The following is a 20394-nucleotide window of genomic DNA, read 5'->3' on the forward strand; positions in this document are numbered from 1 at the left end:
AGGAATTTTTTTTTTCAATAAAAATAATATTTTCCATATAAAAATATTTTGGTAACTCTTTATTTTAAGGGTCCATAATTATGTTGTTGTTAAGCATTAACATGCTGCAAGTTGATGATTAACTGAACATATAGAACATATATTAAGGACATATTAGCATTATTTACAACTTATCAAACATTTGAAGGATAAATAACCAGAAATAAGCCAATAATTAATGGTTAACTGAATGTACAGTAAATGCCTTTTAGGGTCACACTTGATTCTGATAGTCCACTTTAGACTACATTCTACTAACTTTGCCATACATGTCAACTATTATTTACAACTTAAACATTTATTTTTTTTTTTTTGTAGTAAGTGATTAATGTTATATTTCTGTGATTTACCATATATTAAGTAAACTGAACAATATGAATCATTGTCTAATTGGTGTTGGTTTTACAATTTTGAGTAATAAATTGCTAAAATAGTTTGAAAAATGAGTATAAAATGAGTGATGTTCAAGTTTATTCACCACAATAAGCCAGTAATTATGGCTAAGTTGCCAGTAATACAGTACTACTAAAGACAATTTCTTGTGTCTTCATGCTTAACTACCACAAAAAAAAAAAGACTAATATTACTTTACTATACGTTCAGTTAATCATTAACTACTGGTGTGTCAATGCTTAACTACCACACGATAATGGTCCCCTAAAATAAGTGTTACCTATATTTTCTAATATCAAAAACTCATATTTATTGATAATACATGATCATTATAATAGAATAATAATATAATAGTATCTGTTTTTTTCCAATATCTATTTTGTATTTTCCCACAGCATTTCTCTATATGTATCTGTTTCCCTTTATCATGACATATGGCCTCCATATTTTCCTCTGCAGGGTCGGCCGTGAAGATGCCAGCAGTCGGCAGGACATTGTTCTGAGCGGCCATTTCATTAAAGATGAACACTGTATATTTACAAGTAGTACAAATGCCTCAGGAGAGGGTACGGTTGTCCTGGAGCCTTGTGAAGGAGCAGAGACTTACGTTAACGGCAAGAGAGTGACAGAGCCCACTGTTCTCAGATCAGGTAGCTTGTCAGTTTCCAGGCTAAAAACAGGCTCAGTCTGATGAACAACACTTTTATTGGTGCCTGTAAGACCCAGATTGTGACCCCGTCTGTAATCTTAGGTAACCGTATCATTATGGGCAAGAGCCACGTGTTCCGTTTCAATGACCCAGAGCAAGCACGGCAAGAGAGGGAGAGGACCCCATGTGCAGACACACCTGTGGAGCCGGTGGACTGGGCCTTTGCCCAGAGAGAGCTATTGGAGAAACAAGGCATTGACATGAAACAAGAGATGGAGCAAAGGTAGCACTTTTGTCACTTCTGTGGTTCTAAAACAGCATGAATCCTACATTTTTTTTTATCATCCATGACAATTATATCAATAGGCATAAACAGCCCATCTAAAAACACCAGATAAACAAGCAAACCAACCAACCAACCTATTATTAGTACCAGCTACAATATCTAGTTTTTGTGACTTTATTCTGATGCTTACATCATTTACAGGTTACAGGAGCTGGAGGACCAGTACCGCAAGGAGAGAGAAGAAGCAAGCAACCTTCTGGAACAGCAGAGACTGGTAAGCCATTTCAGACTAGTAAGAACTTAATTAGTCTATAAGTGATAAAAACCGGAAGAAGCTGGCAGGTAAACCAAATGTAACATTTATTTTTGTTTAGGACTATGAGAGTAAGCTGGAAGCTCTTCAGAGGCAGGTCAACTCCAGATATTACCCAGAAACCACTGAGGAAGAGGAGGAACCAGAAGAGGAAGGTGGGTAACAGTTTGAATGACATGGGTATGATCTGATTAAGATATATCAAATACAGTAACAAGTTAGCAAACTCAAAACATATTTTATATGAAGTTCTCAATCACTAAAAAAATTTAGAAAAAGTTTAGATGTTTCTGAGACATCTCATTTGAAATGGGCTCATATTTTGATCCTGCAGTGCTGTGGACAAAGCGGGAGACGGAACTGGCCCTCTGGGCTTTCCGGAAATGGCGATTCTATCAGTTCACCTCTCTCAGAGACCTGCTCTGGGGAAATGCAATTTTCCTCAAGGAGGCTAATGCCATTAGTGTGGAGCTGAAGAAAAAGGTACATTGAAATTATTTTAGGTCAGCCTAATGATCATTATATAAAAGTTATTTATTTATTTATTTATTTTTTAGATAAGTTACAGTCCCACTCTTAAAAAATAAATATGATATTTTTCCCCCCGTTTTCATTGCAGGTTCAGTTTCAGTTTGTGCTGTTAACGGATACACTGTACTCCCCACTGCCCCCTGACCTCCTGCCCCCCAGCATAGCCAAAGACAGGGAGAAAAGGCTATTCCCTCGCACCATTGTAGCAGTAGAGGTTCAGGACCAGAAAAATGGTGCCACACACTACTGGACCCTGGACAAACTCAGGTGCAGTGCGATAAAATATACATAATATGCCCACAAGAGTGAGTCTAGCCCTGTAGTTATGGATCAGGAGTAAGTGTCCAATTAAAGCAGCGACTTTGCTACTGTGTAGCTCAGCTGTTTTCAAAATGGTGTTGCTTTTCTGGTAATGAGCTACTTTTTACACCAGAAGTGGTGTAACATGAAAAAAATTCTTCATCGATATTGTATCGGGAAGTCTGATCCATTTCAGTGAATTGGTTAGTTCAGATGGTTTATGTAAATAAATTGATTTCGGGTGCGTCTTTGAGTTTAACAACACTCATTGTATTTGCACTAGCTAAATACTGATCTGATTAAATGATATATCATCTGCTTATGCATTAAAGGCATTGTCATATTAAAAATCTTCATTAGCTATTTTTAGTTAGTAGCTAGTAGTGTCTAACTAATTTTTTCATTTAATTAGCTTGGCTATAGTTAAACTACTTAAAATAAAGACTGGCCTGTAGCTTGTTAACATCCTCAGCACTTAAGATTTCAAACAAGATCTCATTTTCTGGTCTATCAATGCCCATGAATTTATGTGATAGCTATGAACCATTATTTTGTATTGCTAATCAGAGGCAGGTTGTATTTTCACTCTAAAAAGCATTTGATTAGACAAAAATGTGCAGAATGTGTCATCAGTATTTTTGCTGTTTTCCTAGAAGAGAAATATTGTACATTTTAAATGCTTATAGCTACTAAAAGTTAATTTCACCTTTTAGGGGTAGACTAGCATATTGATGATCTCAAAGCTAATAGGCTAAAGCTAATGGGTTTAAAAGCACTTTCAGACTTATTTTTTCCTTTTGGTTTTTGCTTAAAAAGTGAGCAAATAAAGAAAACATAGCAGATAAACATTACAGAGTATGTTTTGTTGCTTTTGCTGATGCATTACTATTGTCTCTGCAGACAAAGACTGGATTTGATGAGAGAAATGTATGACCGAGCAGCAGAGGTGCCCAGTACGGCAGTCGAGGACTGTGATCATATGATGTCCGGTGGTGACCCCTTCTATGACCGCTTTCCATGGTTCCGCCTGGTTGGTCGGTGAGTAATCAATAAGTCAGGCTCATACTGTATGCTGTGCAACTCTAAAGTACCAAGTGGATGCTGGTTTTTCCACTGTACATGACCTGAAACTGCCTATGATTTGCATTATTCCTTCACTTTTGAGTGGAATGGCAAGCTATGTGCAGCCTTCGTTCAAGTGAGCAATTTTGTACAGATTTTTCAATATTCAGACAATCCAAATGCTAAACCTAAGCTTGGACACTCTTTACCAAACACACTAGATCATTAGCCGAACACAGATTTGGAGGCTCATGACTGGGTTTATGCTGGCATATAACAATGCCTTGTACAGGTGCTGGTCATATAATTAGAATATCATCAAAAAGTTCATTTTTTTATTATAAATTATTTTTAAAAATGAAACTTTCATATATTCTAGATTCCCTACATGTAAAGTAAAACATTTCAAAAGTTTTTTTTTTATTAAATTTTGATGATTAGAGCGTACAGCTCATGAAAGTCCAAAATCCAGTATTTCAAAATATTAGAATATTTCCTAAGATCAATCAAAAAATGGATTTGCAAAACAGAAAAGTTCAAGTTCTTTAAAGTATGTTCTTTTGTGCACTCAATACTTGATCGGCAGGACATATTACAGCAAATGACTTGCTCCTAGCACAAATTACTGCATCAGTGAAGTGTGGCATGGAAGTGATCAGCCTGTGGCACTGCTGAGGCACTATTGAGCCTTCAGATCATCTGTATATTGTTGGATCGACTGTTTCTCATCTTTCTCTTGAAAATATCCCATAGATTCAGGTCAGGCATATTGGCTGGCCAATAAAGCACAGTAATATCATGCTCAGCAAACCACTTGGAAGTGGTTTTTGCACTGTGTGCAGGTGCTAAAGTCCTGCTGGAAAAGGAAATCAGCATCTCCATAAAGCTTGTCAGCAGATGGAAACATAAAGTGCTCCAAAATCTCCTGGAAGATGGCTGCATTGACTTTGCACTTGATAAAACACAATGGACCAACACCAGCAGACGTCACGGCCCCCCCCAAATCATTATTGACTTCAGAAACTTCACACTAGACTTCAAGCAGCTTGGATTCTGTGCCTCTCCAGTCTTCCTTCAGACTCTGGGACCATGATTTCAACATGAAATGCAAAATTTACTTTTATCTGAAAAGAGGACTTTTGACCACTGTTCACTGTCCAGTTCTTTTTCTCCTTAGCCCAGGTAAGATGCTTCTGACGTTGTCTCTGGTTCAGAAGTGGCTTGGTAGTCCTTTTCCTGAAGATGTCTGAGTGTGGTGACTCTTGATGCGCTGACTCCGGCTTCATTCTACTCATTGTGAAGCTCTCTTAAGTGTTTGAATTGGCTTTACTTGACAGTATTCTCAAGCTTGCGGTCATCCCTGTTGCTTGTGCACCTTTGCCTACCCAATTTCTTCCTTCCAGTCAACTTTGCATTTAATATGCTTTGATATACACTCTGTAAACAGCCACCCCATTCAGTAATGACCTTCTGTGACTTACTCTCTTTGTGGAGGGTGTCAATGATTGTCTCCTGGACCATTGCCAAGTCAGCAGTCTTCCCCATTAGTGTGGTTTCAAAGAACAAAAGATACCCGGAATTTATACTGTAGGGATGGTCATTTAATGAAACTCAAATGTAAATATTCTAATATTTTGAGATACTGGATTTTGGACTTTCATGAGCTGTACGCTCTAATCAACAAATTTAAAAAAAAAACTTTTGAAATGTTTTACTTTACATGTAGGGAATCTAGAATATATGAAAGTTTCATTTTTTAAAATAATTTACAATAAAAAAATGAACTTTTTCACGATATTCTAATTATATGACCAGCACCTGTATATGTGAGCGAGTGTGTGCACGTGTGCGACAGCGTGTGCGCGTGTGGTGTTGTACTAACCCAGTTCCCGTGTCTCCGGCTGCACCAGCACTCCCATTCTCAACACGTGCATGACCGAGCGCATGAGTGGCCTTACCCTTTCCCCCACCCTCTCCGACCCTGACTCTGACATAACCGAGCTTGCCGATGAGCGGCATTATGGGAAAGTCGAGGTGGAGGATGAGGAGTTGGAGGACCTGGACGATGAGATCTTTTTGGAGGACCCTGGCTCAGAGCTTGGGAGAGAGGAGGAGGATGGTGTGGGGGAGCACTGCCCAGGTGTCAGCGATGGCCAGGACCCCTTTTACGACCGCTGGCCTCTGTTCAGTTTAGTGGGAAGGTTGGTGAGGTTTCAGGAGCATGCTGTCAGAGGAAACTAGCTCTTTCACACTGAGACACAGATAACAGGGTCTGTTACTAGAACTTCCTACCAGGGCATCAAACACATGAACAGCACCGGCAGGGGTCACAATATCTATTGCCAAGATTAAATAAATAACTAACAATGATGCCATTATGTCAACAATATACATATACATTTATTAATAGTAATAAAATAGTTCATTAGCTTACAAGATTTGAGTTCGAAAGTGTGAAACTGTTGGCCTGATCTAAAGGAATTTTTAATGCCTCTTTCTACATGTTTTAAACAACAGCCCTTTTACCATTTTCCTATACATTGATAATCTAATATTGTTGCATACAGTGTTGAATGAGCCATTTCAATGGTATTTGAGGTGTTCAGTAACTGAATGAGAGGAAACCGAACCGAAAGGTAGCAGAGTGAAGATACTTCCTGCGAAAAACATCGTAGACTACTGGTGACAGATCCCTAATGGTTTATTGTAACAAGGGCCAACTTTTTTTACCATTTGAAATCATTTGAACATGGGTGGCTCTACAGGATTAAATTAATATGCAAGTGTTTTGAATGCCAATCACATCTATTCTGCCCTGCTTTGAAAGATAATACATTTTTGTCTGCTTTTTTCTGAAATGAAATTGGCGTCCTCTGCAGAATTTTGTTGTTTCTGTGATCGGTATAAATCAGCAGATTGTTTTGTCTGAAAAACTACAGCGCTCAAGATGAAAGAGCTGGTTTCGACTACAGCAGTCTCAATCAGGCATGCCAGAGCTAAAATTTGTATCACGGTTTTGATTGGCTCTCACACTCTCACTTCCCTGCACACATGCAACATACAAGATTTGTGACGTGTGTTGATTTTGATTTTCCTTTTAAGTTGATGGGGGTCAAATTCATGTATGTTAATGTCATTTCAATTTTTTGCTTTCCAGTTTGCATCTGGCCCAATAAGCCAAATTTGGAGTTTATTTTCTCACTAAATATTTTGTTTATCTGAGCATGCTGTATTTGCGCCTCACCAATCTTGTCGAAAACTCCTCCCCTCTGGCCACGCCTCCTGCCACTCTTGACCCCTGCCTGTCAAGCTTCGTCCAGCAACACATTGGGATCAAGAGGGCAGATCTGAAGTGAATTAATGAATTTGTAGGCCAATCTGTCACCAAACTTGACTGGATACAATGCCTTGAATTGATGTTGAATTGTAGTTAATCCTTCAGTCAGTTACTGAATCATCAATGATGTGTGTATGATTTGACAATTTAGACAATCGATCAGTCAAAAGTTATAGCGTAAAGTAGCTTGTGGTGCAGTTCTCCTCTATATGCATGTTCTTGAAACACTTCACCAACCCCCATAGAGACCAAAATCCTTGCTATCACGACTTTCTGTATTACTTTATGAGAATGGGGGCTATAATAGAGTATTCACAGATGAACCGCAGACTTACAGGTCACTTTTTGGCTTTCGCTGGAGCAGCTTCTTGTTTGGTTGCTTTTTTGTGTCTGATGTTGTGTTGTCTAGTGGCAGTGTGGCTGAGTTGATCTTCACTGACATTTTTTTCCCATTTAAATTTATTTTTTCCATTATTTTTAACCCTCTATTTTTCTTTTTTTCACCCCATCAACTGTCTCAAATCCCTCTTCTTTCTTCGGCTCTCCTCCTTTTTCCCACCATCCTCTCCTTTTTCTTGCATAGGGCGTTTGTGTATCTGAGTAATCTGCTGTACCCTGTGCCATTAGTGCACCGTGTGGCCATTGTAAGTGAGAAAGGCGAGGTCAAGGGTTTCCTCCGAGTAGCAGTACAAGCCATATCAGGTAAGATCATCTTCATGATGCTTTCAGATTCCAAACAGAAATTAAACTGACTGGAAATAAAATTGATTGATCAGTATTGTTCATGTTTTTTTATATATAATAGTAAAGGAGTACCACAAGGCTCAGTATTCAGACCGATTATGTTTTCTTATTTCATTGGTTAATTCCCTTGTGTTTTATTAATACAGGATTTTGTTTTGCTTGTTTTTTTTCATAAATTGTTGCCTCTGGTCCTGATTATCTTTAGATATGTTTTGTATATCATCAAAATGATCTTAAAAATTAAATAGGAATACATTTTAAAATGATGATAAAATATCATCATGTAGAGATTCTGTGCATGGCGTCGCTAAGTTTTCTGGGCCCTTTATACAGATCAGCCCCCCAAAAACTCTGGGCCCCCTGTACTCATTCCCAATTTTCCCCCTACTAACGATGCCCTGTACAAATTAAAATGTTCAACCATAAACTTTTATTTCTTGTCACAGCTGATGAAGAAGCTCCTGATTATGGCTCTGGTGTGAGACAATCAGGAACGGCTAAGATTTCATTTGAGGATCAACAATTTGAGAAGGTTGGTTGTGTCACACATTTTATGTAACTGTTCATTCTCACAATTATTATTTCAATAGTTGAGTTGGGATTTGGAATTTCAGGTAATAAATTGTTTTCATAGAAGATGAGACACCATCAAGAGAATAACCATCAAGTTTTTCTCTCTGCTCAGTTCCAGACAGAAACATGCACCGCTGGCATGTCTCACTCAAACACATCTCAAGAGGAGCTGCGCATTGTAGAAGGAGAAGGACAAAACTCAGAGATGGGGCTCAGTGCTGATGAGGTCAACAACAACACCTGTGCAGGTAATACGTTAAAAAACCATTACTGATGAAAAAACTAATATTCATATACGCACATTCATTTATTGATTAGTGATTGATATCAATTTTGCACAGCGTATTATGATGAATTTATGCATGCCACAACATAAAATAACATGCCCAATAATCATGCTGTGATAATTCATTGTTAAAGTATGTGTAAATAGTGACGTACACTAAATAAGAGTCAGCAAGTGTTTGTATTCTAATCTGATCTGTTTTCTCATGCATCGCTCCATCTAGCCTCTCCTGAAGTTCCTAACAGTCCTCTCAAGGGTCTGGAATGTCCTCTTGATGTGGCCCAGGAAAAATCCTTCCAGCACTTAAAAATAGGCAGCAACTTCACCTTCAGGGTCACAGTGCTTCAGGCCTCCAGCATCTCTGCTGAGTATGCAGATATCTTCTGCCAGTTCAAGTGAGTAGATGTATTCCAAGTAAGTTGCGTTCATTCATAGATTTATCAGGGTTTTCCATAATAAAAACTCTGCTGCACATTGTTGTAGCTGACAGATTTTAGGGTTTGAAAGGCAATGCACACGTTTCTACCACAGTGTTTTAGACAAACGCTTTTTAAAAAACAAACAATTGAATAAATTAACATGCTGCTTAATTTTCAAATCTGTATTTTTTTTGAAAGTTGCCACTTGAAAATAACATCCCCCCTCAGTTTGAATGGGGTTGACACTTCTGCACACACTGATCCAAGAAGCTTGTAAGATATCTGATGCAATCTCGTCTCAGCCACCCTGTGTCTTTTTCCAGCTTTATTCACAGACATGACGAGGCATTTTCCACTGAGCCATTAAAGAATACCGGCCGAGGGCCTCCTCTGGGATTCTACCATGTACAGAATGTAATCACAACCTTTGTGCCATTTACAAGTCAAGTAATTTAACCATATCTGAAATGTTAGAAATAAATCAAACATAAATTATTTATGTGTGGTTTGCTACTATTGCAGATAACTGTAGAGGTCACCAAATCTTTTGTGGAATACATCAAGAGTCAGCCAATAGTTTTTGAGGTATTTGGCCATTACCAAAAACAGCCCTTCCCTCCTCTCTGTAAGGACTTGATTAGGTGAGCAACATTTTTTGAGATTACTATTGTTATTATTTATTTTTAGTCACCTAAAATGTCAACTAAAACCTCCCTATAGTTCATTACGTCCAACAAGAAGGCAGTTCCCTAGGGTTATGCCTTTGTCAAAGCCAGGTGAGTATATATTTTGACTCTTTTGATACTTTCTTGGCCATTTTTTGTGGTCTGTTCATGTCTGAGCTCTGCCTCTGTCTCCCCTCAGTGCCTGCCACAAAACTGAGCACGCTCACACGCTCCACTGCTGGCCCATGTCACTGCAAATATGACCTTATGGCATTTTTTGAGATCTGTGAGCTGGAGGCCAACGGAGAGTGAGTATCTGATAAACACATGACTTGTGGTATATCAGTGCCTAGTAAGTTACTCATTGAAGTCTGTATGTATGGTAGGTTATTTATATGTTATGTAACCCTTGAACCTGTTTGTGTACTTTCTTAGCTATATCCCAGCTGTTGTTGATCACAGGGGTGGAATGCCCTGCCATGGTACATTCCTGTTGCACCAGGTAAACATGAATCCATCATTCTGTCCCAAATAACTAATGGTAATACAGATGATATGTTATTTACACTACCGTTCAAAAGTTTGGGGTTGGTAAGATTTATTTATTTTTTTTTTTTAAATAAGTCTCTTATGATCACCAAGGCTGCGTTTATTTGATTAAAATTTGTATTTATTTGATCAAAAATATATAAAAAGTAATACAATTTAGAATAAATGTTTTCTATTTGAATATATTTTAAAATGTAATTTATTAATGTGATTGCAAAGCTTTATTTTCAGCAGCCATTACTCCAGTCTTTAATGTCAACGATCCTTCAGAAATCATTCTATAATATGCTTATTTGGAGTATATTTCATATTATTAATGTTGAAAACTGTTTAATATTTTTGTGGAAACAGTGATAAACTTGTTTCAAGATTCTGAATTAATTTGAAATATAAATCTTTTGTTAGATTATAAATATCTTTCCTGATCAGTTTAATACATCCTTGCCGAATCCTTGTATTAGTTTCTTTAAAAAAACATCTTACAGACCCCAAAGGTTTGAACAATAGTATAGTTTGAGATTGAAATGAGAGATATGCGATTTTCACCTTTGACACATTTTCCGCAGGGCATCCAAAGGAGAATTACAGTCACTATAGCCCATGAAACCGGCAATGATATTGAGTGGAAGGAGGTTAAAGAGCTCGTCATAGGTTAGAAAATGCTAAATTTTTTTGTTCTCTCTCTTAAAACATCGTTTATCAGAATTTCTGGCTTCCATCACATTAAACACCAGCTGGCACTGAGGACAAATGGTGATGTTATGGCGAATGTTGAGGCAGAGTTTCAGATGACTCAGCATAGCTTCTGTTCTTTTTTAGGGCGCATCCGTAACACACCCGAGGCAGATGAGACTATCATCGACCCCAACATCCTGTCCCTCAACATCCTGTCTTCAGGCTACATACGACCATCTTATGATGACAGGTACACCACTAATATGTAAAGAAAGATACTTCCTCGAGTACCTCCAAATAACAAAATGCTTTTAAAAGCAGTTTTTGCTGCCTATCATGTCATTTTGAATTAGCAATGTTAGGAATACCAAAGTATTTAAGCAATGTTAATCAATTATTCTTATTACTAATTATAATGTGTGTTAACAACACTAACAATTCATAACTTAAATTTGGTAATTACAACAAAGTATTTAAATTATATATATATATATATATATATATTATATATAAATTATATATATATATATGTGTGTGTGTGTGTGTGTGTGTACATGTACACACATATATATTATATATTTACAAACTTTTATGTTAGATGAAAGTTAATGTTAATTAAAAAAATAACAAAATTATAATAACACTAACAATTTATTATTTCCATGGTCTTTATTGCTTCCTGTCAGAGTGTCATTGGGAATTGACCATAGGTACGTTTTTTTTCCCAAGTATACAGTATATCAGTATATATTTTTTTATTGTAACCCACCTTAAGCCTTCAAACTTGTACAAATAAAGAAAAATATAAGCACTGATATAATTCTCAAAGCTGTTTACTACTTTTCAGGACATTTTACCGCTTTGAGGCAGCATGGGATAGCTCCATGCACAACTCCCTTCTGCTGAACCGTGTCACTCCATATGGAGAGAAAATTTACATCACACTCTCCGCCTATCTTGAGGTGAGAAAAACTCACCTTTTTCGACAATAAACTTATCAAATTATGACATTTAATCAGTGTGGGATATTTTTTAATAGTGAATTTAAATGTATGCCTGTTACTTGATTATGAGATGTTCCACTAAGCTTTTTCTATGATGTTTAGATGGAGAACTGCACTCAGCCCACTGTCATCACTAAGGACTTTTGCATGGTGTTCTACTCCAGAGACGCTAAACTTCCTGCGTCTCGCTCCATTCGAAACCTTTTCAGCACTGGTGCCTTTAGGCCCTCTGAGAGGTGAGGAAAGTTTGCTGGCCTCTTTCTGCAGTCAAGTGATCTTGAGTCAACCAATGCACCATTTGAAGCTTTAATGCTCAAGACTTGATATCTGAAAACATTTTTTAACTTGAATTATCATCACAGTAGAGGAGTTAAATGTTTTGTTAAACACTATGATTCTCTTTTGTGTCTCAGTAACCGTGTGACTGGAGTGTACGAATTAAGCCTCTGTCATTTGGCTGACATTGGAAGTCCTGGTAAGATATCATGTCCAAATTCAGACAAATAACCTAATTTTATCACACATTTAACCTAGTTTTATTCATTTTGTTGTTCTGCTTTGACCATAATGGTGCAGGTATGCAAAGGAGGCGCAGACGGGTGCTGGACACCTCAGTGGCGTATGTGCGTGGAGAGGAGAACCTTGCAGGTTGGAGGCCCCGCAGTGACAGCCTCATCCTGGACCACCAGTGGGAGCTAGAGAAACTTAGCCTCCTACAAGAGGTAAAATATGGTCCATCTGAATGTTTAAGGGCTTTAAATCTTGCCTATAATCTGACTTTTGTTTTCAGTCAAATAAATGACTGTGAGGTGCGTGTATGTTACAGGTGGAGAAGACCAGGCATTACCTTCTGCTGAGAGAGAAGCTAGAAGCATCTCTGCTGCTGGGACAGGATTCTTTCTGTGGCAAAGACCTGATGGACTCACCTAAGGCCTCCAGCCCCATGATCAGCCCAGTAGTCAGTCTGGGTTTGGACAGTCCCAATGAGAGGCAGAGGGAGCTGGCTGCCAAGGTGAATGCCTACTGCTACATATCCACATAATGTCACACTAATAGCCTATTCCCACCAGTTCAGTTTGACTAAATCAAACAAAAGGATAAAATATAAATATAAAAATAAATCATTTTCTTAATTACTATATTTTAAGTAAAAATATCATCCCTAAAACAAGATAAATTTACTTGAGAAGCAAAATTGCATAAGATGCCAAGATTTCTATCTATGTCTATCTATCTATCTATCTATCTATCTATCTATCTATTTATCTATTTAATCATCCCATTGGAAAATTGTTGTTTCACAAAAAAGTATCACAAAATGTAGCACATTTTATGTTGAAAAAATTGCCAATTGGGTAAGCAAATTAAATTTAATTGAAGTTGAGTCTCATAAGTCTTATTTTCTTACACAATTTTGCTTCTCAAGTAGTAATACTTAATAAAAACTATTTATTTAGATAATTATTTTTTTCACAATGTACTTCATTATAAAAAAAAAAACACTGAAATGTTAAAGGCACAATATGTAATATTTTTGGATTAAAATATCCAAAAACCACTAGAACAGTGTTTTATATTTTGTTAACTTGTGTACTTAGATTATCCCAGATGTTTCCAAGAATGTTTAAATCCAGAGAAATAATAAATTTTAACCAGGACAAAATCATTTTCCACCAGCTGTGAGGTGAAGACGACATCTTCCATGATTCCGCGCTCAATCTCGACGTCATCACGCTATGCCTTTGTTTTGAATAGGTGACCTCTAGTGGCGAAAAACTACATATTGTGCCTTTAAAACCTTTTGTTGTTACTTTATGTACTTTATTCCCTTTTTTCCTACTTTATTTCTCTCTTCAGTGTGTGCGACTGCTCATGCACACCTTCAACAGGCAGTACAGCCAGGTGAGCAGCAGTCTCAGTGAGAGCAAGGTGAGACTTTACTGCCCTAGTGTCCATACAGACCTTGCCTCATTTTCTCGCCCATGCAGACCAGATCTCTCTCTCTCCCTCTTCCTATATCTCTCTAAGTCTCATATAGCAGTCCTTTTGTCATTTAAAAAGGCATTAAATAATTTGTGTTCACTTCACTTCTCTTATTTACTCGTTTAGAGTAGAGCAGCATGATTAGTGTAATAGATGCTTTAAGGGTAAGCATGGCATTTTCTGGAATATGATGTATGAGACACTTTAATGTGTTGCCTGCTTTATCATCTGGTGGTGCTCTTTTTTTCTTTTCTTTTTTAGCTGTCAGAGATGTCCGCATCCCTTTTAAGAGACGGTTCTTCTTCACCTCTAAACACTTTGACACCCTCCTCCACCTGCCCGTCACTGGTGGACAGTCACTATGGCAATCCAGACCTCAGGTCGGTGTATTTTCAACAAAAAACCCAGAGTCCCCTTCTAATATGATCACAGTATGGCTAATACCAGTTCAGCATCAAATTACTAGAGTCTGTTTGTTCTCAAAACACCTTAAATACTTTATTTCTAACAAGAATTTCTTGTTCTGTGTGATTTTACAGAGGAGCTGAGGCTAACTCAGGTGCCTCTAGCCCTGATCTCGACCCCTTCAGCCCCATAGAGAGAAAACCCAGGAGCTGCACCTTCATCCCGAACATCCAGGAGATTCGTGTCAGGTAGCACCCCAAACAGTCTGTCTGAGAAATGTATCTTGACTTTTTGGTGTATCTAAAGGGGTGTAAGGGTCAATAGTGTAATTATAGATGTAAAATAATTATAGATGTAAAATAAGATGTAAGGGTCAATAGTGCAATTATAGATGTAATTACATAAATTAATTACAGCTGTAATTACATGCAGGTATTTTAAATATATAAGTACAATGTAAATACATGTATGTACACAATATGCAACAAATGATTAATTGAAATGTTAGTACATAGTATTTGAAGACACCTAATATGAAGTGGGGCCAAAAGCAGTTACACTGTAACAGTGTCCATGTTAGAGTATATATAGTATAGTGTTATAGTATAATGATTATACATTTAAGTACTGAGTAATAATAATTTACTGCAAATAATTCATTATATACCTGTATCTGTTATCATTTTTCATATGACTGCAGCCCCATTGTGTCAAAGAAAGGCTATCTACACTTTCTTGAGCCACACACCAGTGGCTGGGTGAAGCGGTACATTGTGGTACGGCGGCCCTACGTCTACCTGTACCGCAGTGAGAGAGACTGCGTGGAGAGAGCCGTCATCAACCTGTCCTCTGCCCAGGTGGAGTACAGCGAAGATCAGCAGACCATGCTGAGGGTAAGAACCATTTACTCCTCGTCCAATGACATTATACACATGATTACTGAGTATAGTGGTCAGCTAGCAATAGTCAACTGATTTTGTTAACCCTTGTGATGTTCTGTTTCCAGGCTCCTAACACTTTTGCAGTGTGCACTGAGCACCGGAACATTCTCCTCCAAGCAGGCAATGACAAAGAGATGCATGACTGGTTGTACGCATTCAACCCACTGCTGGCAGGAACTATCAGGTATTCAAATTAAATTCAGTGATTTCATTTCCTTTAGCACATCATATTACACATCTTAAAGTCTTCATACAATAATGGTCTCTCTTTAATTTTATTAAATACTTGAAGTCACTGCTTCTCAACTGGTTTTGCTTTAGGAGCAAGATTTTACATTGAACATTACATAGCAACCCAACACAATAACAAATTTGTTTATAAAGCAAAATAGTAAACCTAAATGCCCTTAAAATCAATCATTTAAATGTAATGTTATTTATTACATCTATTAAGCTAGTAATTCACCACATAAAACAAACTGTGGTTACAACAAACTAGCCACGTTTTTATTTTATTTTATTATTTCACCTTGCATAGTTTTTTTTGTCACAACCTGTCTTTGTTGAACGTGTTGTTATTGTTAACTAATTTTTTTTTTCATTAATTGAAATAAAGCTGAAATAAAATAAAATAAAATATAAATATTAGTTGAAAAACTTGAACTTTAATAAAAATGTGAAATGTTTTATTGGCAACTAACTGAAATATAATATGTTTAAATACTAAAAATACTAAAAGCTTTATTTAAAAGCACAAAATGACTAAAACTAAAATTAAAATAAAATCAAAAATTCATAATGTGAATAAATACTATAATAGTATTGAAAGTGCCCCATTATGATTTTTCAAATATTACTTTCATGCAGTATAGCTGTTTGTGAATATAAAAGGCCTGCAAAGTTTTAAAGATTAAAGTGCACGACAAATAAAGTTATTGTCTTTTAAAAAGAAAGAATCGAATTTTAATGATCTAAGCACATGGTCTGAAGCGCATAGCGCAGGTGCACTTAGGCAGTGTCCGAATCCACTTTTGATAGCTTAATGACAAAAAAAAAATGGTTGGCGCGCCCGGCGCATGGTCCAAAAGAGTTGTACCTAGTCTCTTAATGAGTCATGGGTGTGTTTTGGGTGGAACATACAATAAACCAATCAGAGTGTCATCTCACGTTCCCTTTAAAAGCCAGGTGCGCTTGTACCATGGCGGATTGCTATTTTCATGGCGGAATATAGATGCCCTCAACCTGACGAGTCAGTTTAAATACATGTGTGGATTGATATGATTGGTCAAATAATTAGCCAGTTTTATTCATCATTACTGCAAATAGGTAATTCTGATAAATCCAATGACTATCCATTTTGACATGCAGGCATTTTTATCTTTATGTACACAATAATAATCTTTTACATTGTAATCCTTTTATTTTTAATATTTGGCATGTTTATGTGCAGCTGTGCGTCCCTGTGTGTGTAATAAGCAGAGTGTACGTGTGTTGTGTACCCGCATATAGGCGCATATCACTAACGCGCTCTTTAAATAAAAAAATACGACTGCGCCATTGACCAACAAAAACCTGGTCTAAAGTCAATGGCGCAGTCGTTTTCATTTGCCTCAAAATAGCAACACGCCAACAATGCACCTGAACACACCTCGTTTTCAGACCTCGTTTTCAGACCATGGGCGAACAGGTGGACTCGAGTGCATTTGCTATTTAAACAACGAGGGTGCTGGACATGAAAATGATAACTGCATCAGGCTGAAACTAGTAAAAAACATTTGCATCGCGCCTGGCGTCGGATTGCGTCGGGTGTATGATAGGGCCCAAGGTTTTTGGTATGAAAACAGACTTGTGACCCATTTTTTGGTTGCAGCTCTTCAGTTGAGAATCAATGCTGTAAGTGGTCATGGCCAGTGATATCCCTGAATTTATCCTAATCTCTCTCTCTACCCACAGGTCTAAGCTTTCCAGAAGAAAATCAGGACAGATGAGGATGTGAAACCGTTTTTTTCCTCTGGCTCAAACCATAAAAAGGCCTACTAGGCCTTTGTGATGTAATTAGGTCATGTGATCATAAGTGCCCTGTCCCCATGTCATCACAGCTGCCTCTTGCCTGCCCGTCCCAGCATTCCCCCCTGTTCTGTCCATGCCAACCATAGACTGAGGGCTTGGCTTCACAGAGTGTGTTTATGTGTGTTTCAGGCCCTATTTAGTGTAAATTTACAACATTGAAATATATTCAGCACTTCCCGCTAACATAGCTAAAAGCTAGAATGGCAAAACAGCATCATAGACACAGCCCTACTCTTAACGGCATTCGTTCATTTGTAAATGCGACTCAATGCTCTGTTTGTGTATGTGCTGCTTCAGAGTAGATGTCAAGTGCTTTTACCTGGGCTTTAGTAGTTGCCTCTTGGTTTTGATCATTCTGCCATGATCATCGTGCTTTTCGAAGAGATGCCTTTTTATGCATTGGATGATAGAAGATAGAATTGTGATGGATTTTAGAATAAAAGAAGTAATTATTTCAACAAAAATCAGCATCAGAAAAGTACAAAACGTCTACCATACAGAAGTTTAGTTTGTGTTTTACTTTCATCTGTAATGTCTTTTTTACATTACATCTTTACGTTTACTTATTTATTAAGCATTGTATGTTTTATAAACATAATTTATTAAGAGGTCACTCTTTGTAGTGCGCTACAAAAAAATACTTTTTCACCTTGCACTTTTGATAATTAGCTTTATTTACTAGGTTCATTTTGGTTCATTTGCACAAGAGCTCTGCTGCTAAGAGAATCACCTTCTTTAAAGGGATAGTTCACCAAAAATGAAAATTCTGTCATCATTTACCCTCAAGTTGTTCTAAACCTGTGTACATTTCTTTGTTCTGCTGATCACAAAGGAAGATATTTGGAAGAATGTTTGTAACCAAGCAAATCTCGCCCCCCCCATTGATTACCATAGTATTTTTTTCCCTAAAATGGTAGTCAGTGGGGGCAAGATCTGCTTGGACACAAACATTCTTCCAAATATCTTCCTTTGTGTACAGAAGAAAATAGAAATTTATACAGGTTTGGAACAACTTGAGGGCGAGTAAATTATGACAGAATTTTCATTTTTGAGCGAACTATCCCTTTAATGTTTATTTTAATCAACTTATTTTGACACACAAAATTAGAGTGCGGTGTTGCTAAAATTCCTGTTACTGTTACACTGAACGCAAATACATCAGAGCACATTATATCACATATTTCAAATAATATTATGCAGGAGGTTTATGTTCAAAAACACTGTATCTTGATTGTGTAGTTTCTCTTTTGTTGCTGCTATGTTTAGATCATCCCAGCCTTACATGTTATAATAGAATATCTGTATTCAAACCTATTACATGGTGTTTTCCTAGGGAGGTGACAATGAGATGATGTCTTGTAAGAGAAGATCCAGTTTTAGTGTTACAACATCAAACAAAAAGTCTATAAACTAAATGTTTTGTGATCCCCAATATAGAGAACATCATTTTTTGTTAGATGTATCAGCATATACCCATACACCTAGTTTTTGCTCCACCCTTTGCCTTGTACGATGAAGATGTGTGTATACTAAGTATAGAAAAGTCGTGTTTCCTGTCATGACGGCTACATCTTAAAGAGGTATTACCAGAGGCCGTGTTCACCGTAGCGTATCCTGATGAACTCCGAAATCTCTTGTTTGGTTTGAGCTCATGCTATTGGTCAGTCAGCCGTTTAGTATGTTGCTCATGAGGATGGATGTTTTGCGCAATGGGTCAGCCAACCCAAAGAGCACAAAACGTAGCAGCAGCGTTTTAGCTGAGAGATTTGAGCGGTTCTGATCTTTACCTCTCAAAACGGTTTCTTTATAAGGAGCAGTATAAGTATGCCTTTATAGATTCTTACATTGACTATGGATCTGAAATGTAAATTAGGGACAGACGATTAAGTTTTGGACCATATGTTGACAGTCATACCTCCCAGTGCCCTGATGTTTTTTTTTGTTTGTTTGTTTTTTTATCCATTCCTATCTTTGACAATGCTATGTATATGATAGCATGCTGTACATATTTATTTAGCTTTTAAATGAGATGTATCAAATGTATCGCATTTACCTCCATACAGTATAAGAGTAGCATTTACATAAAAATAATAGATTCAGTCGTATTTACCGATTTGAAGGATCACAGTCGACTATGAGCATGTAGTTTTCGCATTGACATGATGCCCTGAAGAACTTTGTCAACATACATATATACTGCAGATAAACAAGATTTTTAGGGTTTGTAGTTGATAACGTGTCTCTCTTTTTCTCTTTCACTCTCAATGGAACCACGTCTTTCCGAGCATCATTTTGAATAAACATCTTTCATCCATCCAAATATTCCAGATTTAAAAAAGAGAAACTCAATATAGACTAAGTGTACCTACTGTAATTGCTTCAATATTTCTGTTGATTTGCTCTGTATATATAAACCCAACTGTGGTCTAGTACACAGCTGTAACCACTTTATACCATAATGAATGGGCTGTAGTGTACTCAGTGCTCAAGTTCTTTGAGTGTTGGACCTGTGTCTTCTAATGTCTGTGGACACTTAACACTTTGTCGGGTGTGAAATAAATGTGAAATATGCTCAACGTTGCAAGAGTTTGGACTTCTTATTTGTTTAGATGCAGAGTAAACTTTTTACTATGAAGGGCCAAACATCAAACTTAATTGAAAGTAAATGCTATATTCTATATTACATGCTATATTATATTTCACATTTTTAAACACAATCTGAGATATATTTAAAAATATCCTGGCTCTTCCAAGCTTTATAATGGTAGTGAACTTCTGCCAGACAACCGTACGCATACTGCGCAAGTCGACTTGCGCTACAAGAGTAACCCCCTGAAGCGATGTATGACGTAGAATGTAGAAGTATCGTAAGCTTAGACGCCTCTCGCAGTTTAAACAAATAGGGCTGTGCAACAAACTGAAAGGGTTAGTTCACCCAAAAATGAAAATAATGTCATTTATTACTCACCCTCATGCCGTTCCACACCCGTAAGACCTTCGTTAATCTTCGGAACACAAATTAAGATGACATTTCCTTTCTCAAGATCCATTAATGTACTAAAAACATATTTAAATCAGTTCATGTGAGTACAGTGGTTCAATATTAATATTATAAAGCGACGAGAATATTTTTGGTGCACCAAAAAAACAAAATAACGACTTATTATAGT

The 20394-nt window shown here is 37.2% G+C and overlaps 1 protein-coding gene across 7 annotated transcripts in view; it reads left to right on the top strand.

Annotated features, from left to right (window-relative positions):
* Window positions 1–19800, top strand: part of LOC127522031 (kinesin-like protein KIF1A) — a 33781-nt gene extending 13981 nt beyond the window's left edge. For 2 of the 7 annotated variants that reach the window (XM_051911562.1, XM_051911565.1), the window contains 31 exons: window positions 892–1082; window positions 1184–1364; window positions 1569–1641; window positions 1742–1835; window positions 2015–2163; window positions 2300–2478; window positions 3412–3549; window positions 5484–5774; window positions 7494–7612; window positions 8101–8186; window positions 8340–8475; window positions 8737–8908; window positions 9256–9346; window positions 9455–9573; window positions 9653–9708; window positions 9797–9905; window positions 10033–10099; window positions 10713–10797; window positions 10966–11071; window positions 11508–11531; window positions 11669–11783; window positions 11928–12061; window positions 12239–12300; window positions 12402–12547; window positions 12652–12837; window positions 13683–13754; window positions 14070–14188; window positions 14348–14461; window positions 14914–15106; window positions 15220–15338; window positions 17108–19800. In XM_051911562.1, coding sequence (XP_051767522.1) covers window positions 892–1082; window positions 1184–1364; window positions 1569–1641; window positions 1742–1835; window positions 2015–2163; window positions 2300–2478; window positions 3412–3549; window positions 5484–5774; window positions 7494–7612; window positions 8101–8186; window positions 8340–8475; window positions 8737–8908; window positions 9256–9346; window positions 9455–9573; window positions 9653–9708; window positions 9797–9905; window positions 10033–10099; window positions 10713–10797; window positions 10966–11071; window positions 11508–11531; window positions 11669–11783; window positions 11928–12061; window positions 12239–12300; window positions 12402–12547; window positions 12652–12837; window positions 13683–13754; window positions 14070–14188; window positions 14348–14461; window positions 14914–15106; window positions 15220–15338; window positions 17108–17150 — 3769 coding nt within the window. In that variant the 3' untranslated portion in view covers window positions 17151–19800. The remainder of the gene's footprint in view (window positions 1–891; window positions 1083–1183; window positions 1365–1568; window positions 1642–1741; window positions 1836–2014; window positions 2164–2299; window positions 2479–3411; window positions 3550–5483; window positions 5775–7493; window positions 7613–8100; window positions 8187–8339; window positions 8476–8736; window positions 8909–9255; window positions 9347–9454; window positions 9574–9652; window positions 9709–9796; window positions 9906–10032; window positions 10100–10712; window positions 10798–10965; window positions 11072–11507; window positions 11532–11668; window positions 11784–11927; window positions 12062–12238; window positions 12301–12401; window positions 12548–12651; window positions 12838–13682; window positions 13755–14069; window positions 14189–14347; window positions 14462–14913; window positions 15107–15219; window positions 15339–17107) is intronic. The other 5 variants (XM_051911575.1, XM_051911594.1, XM_051911586.1 and 2 more) reach the window with 3 other exon arrangements.
* Window positions 19801–20394: the final 594 nt, after the last annotated feature.

This window comes from Ctenopharyngodon idella, chromosome 2 (genome assembly GCF_019924925.1).
Source record: "Ctenopharyngodon idella isolate HZGC_01 chromosome 2, HZGC01, whole genome shotgun sequence".
Classification (NCBI taxonomy): Eukaryota; Metazoa; Chordata; class Actinopteri; order Cypriniformes; family Xenocyprididae; genus Ctenopharyngodon; species Ctenopharyngodon idella.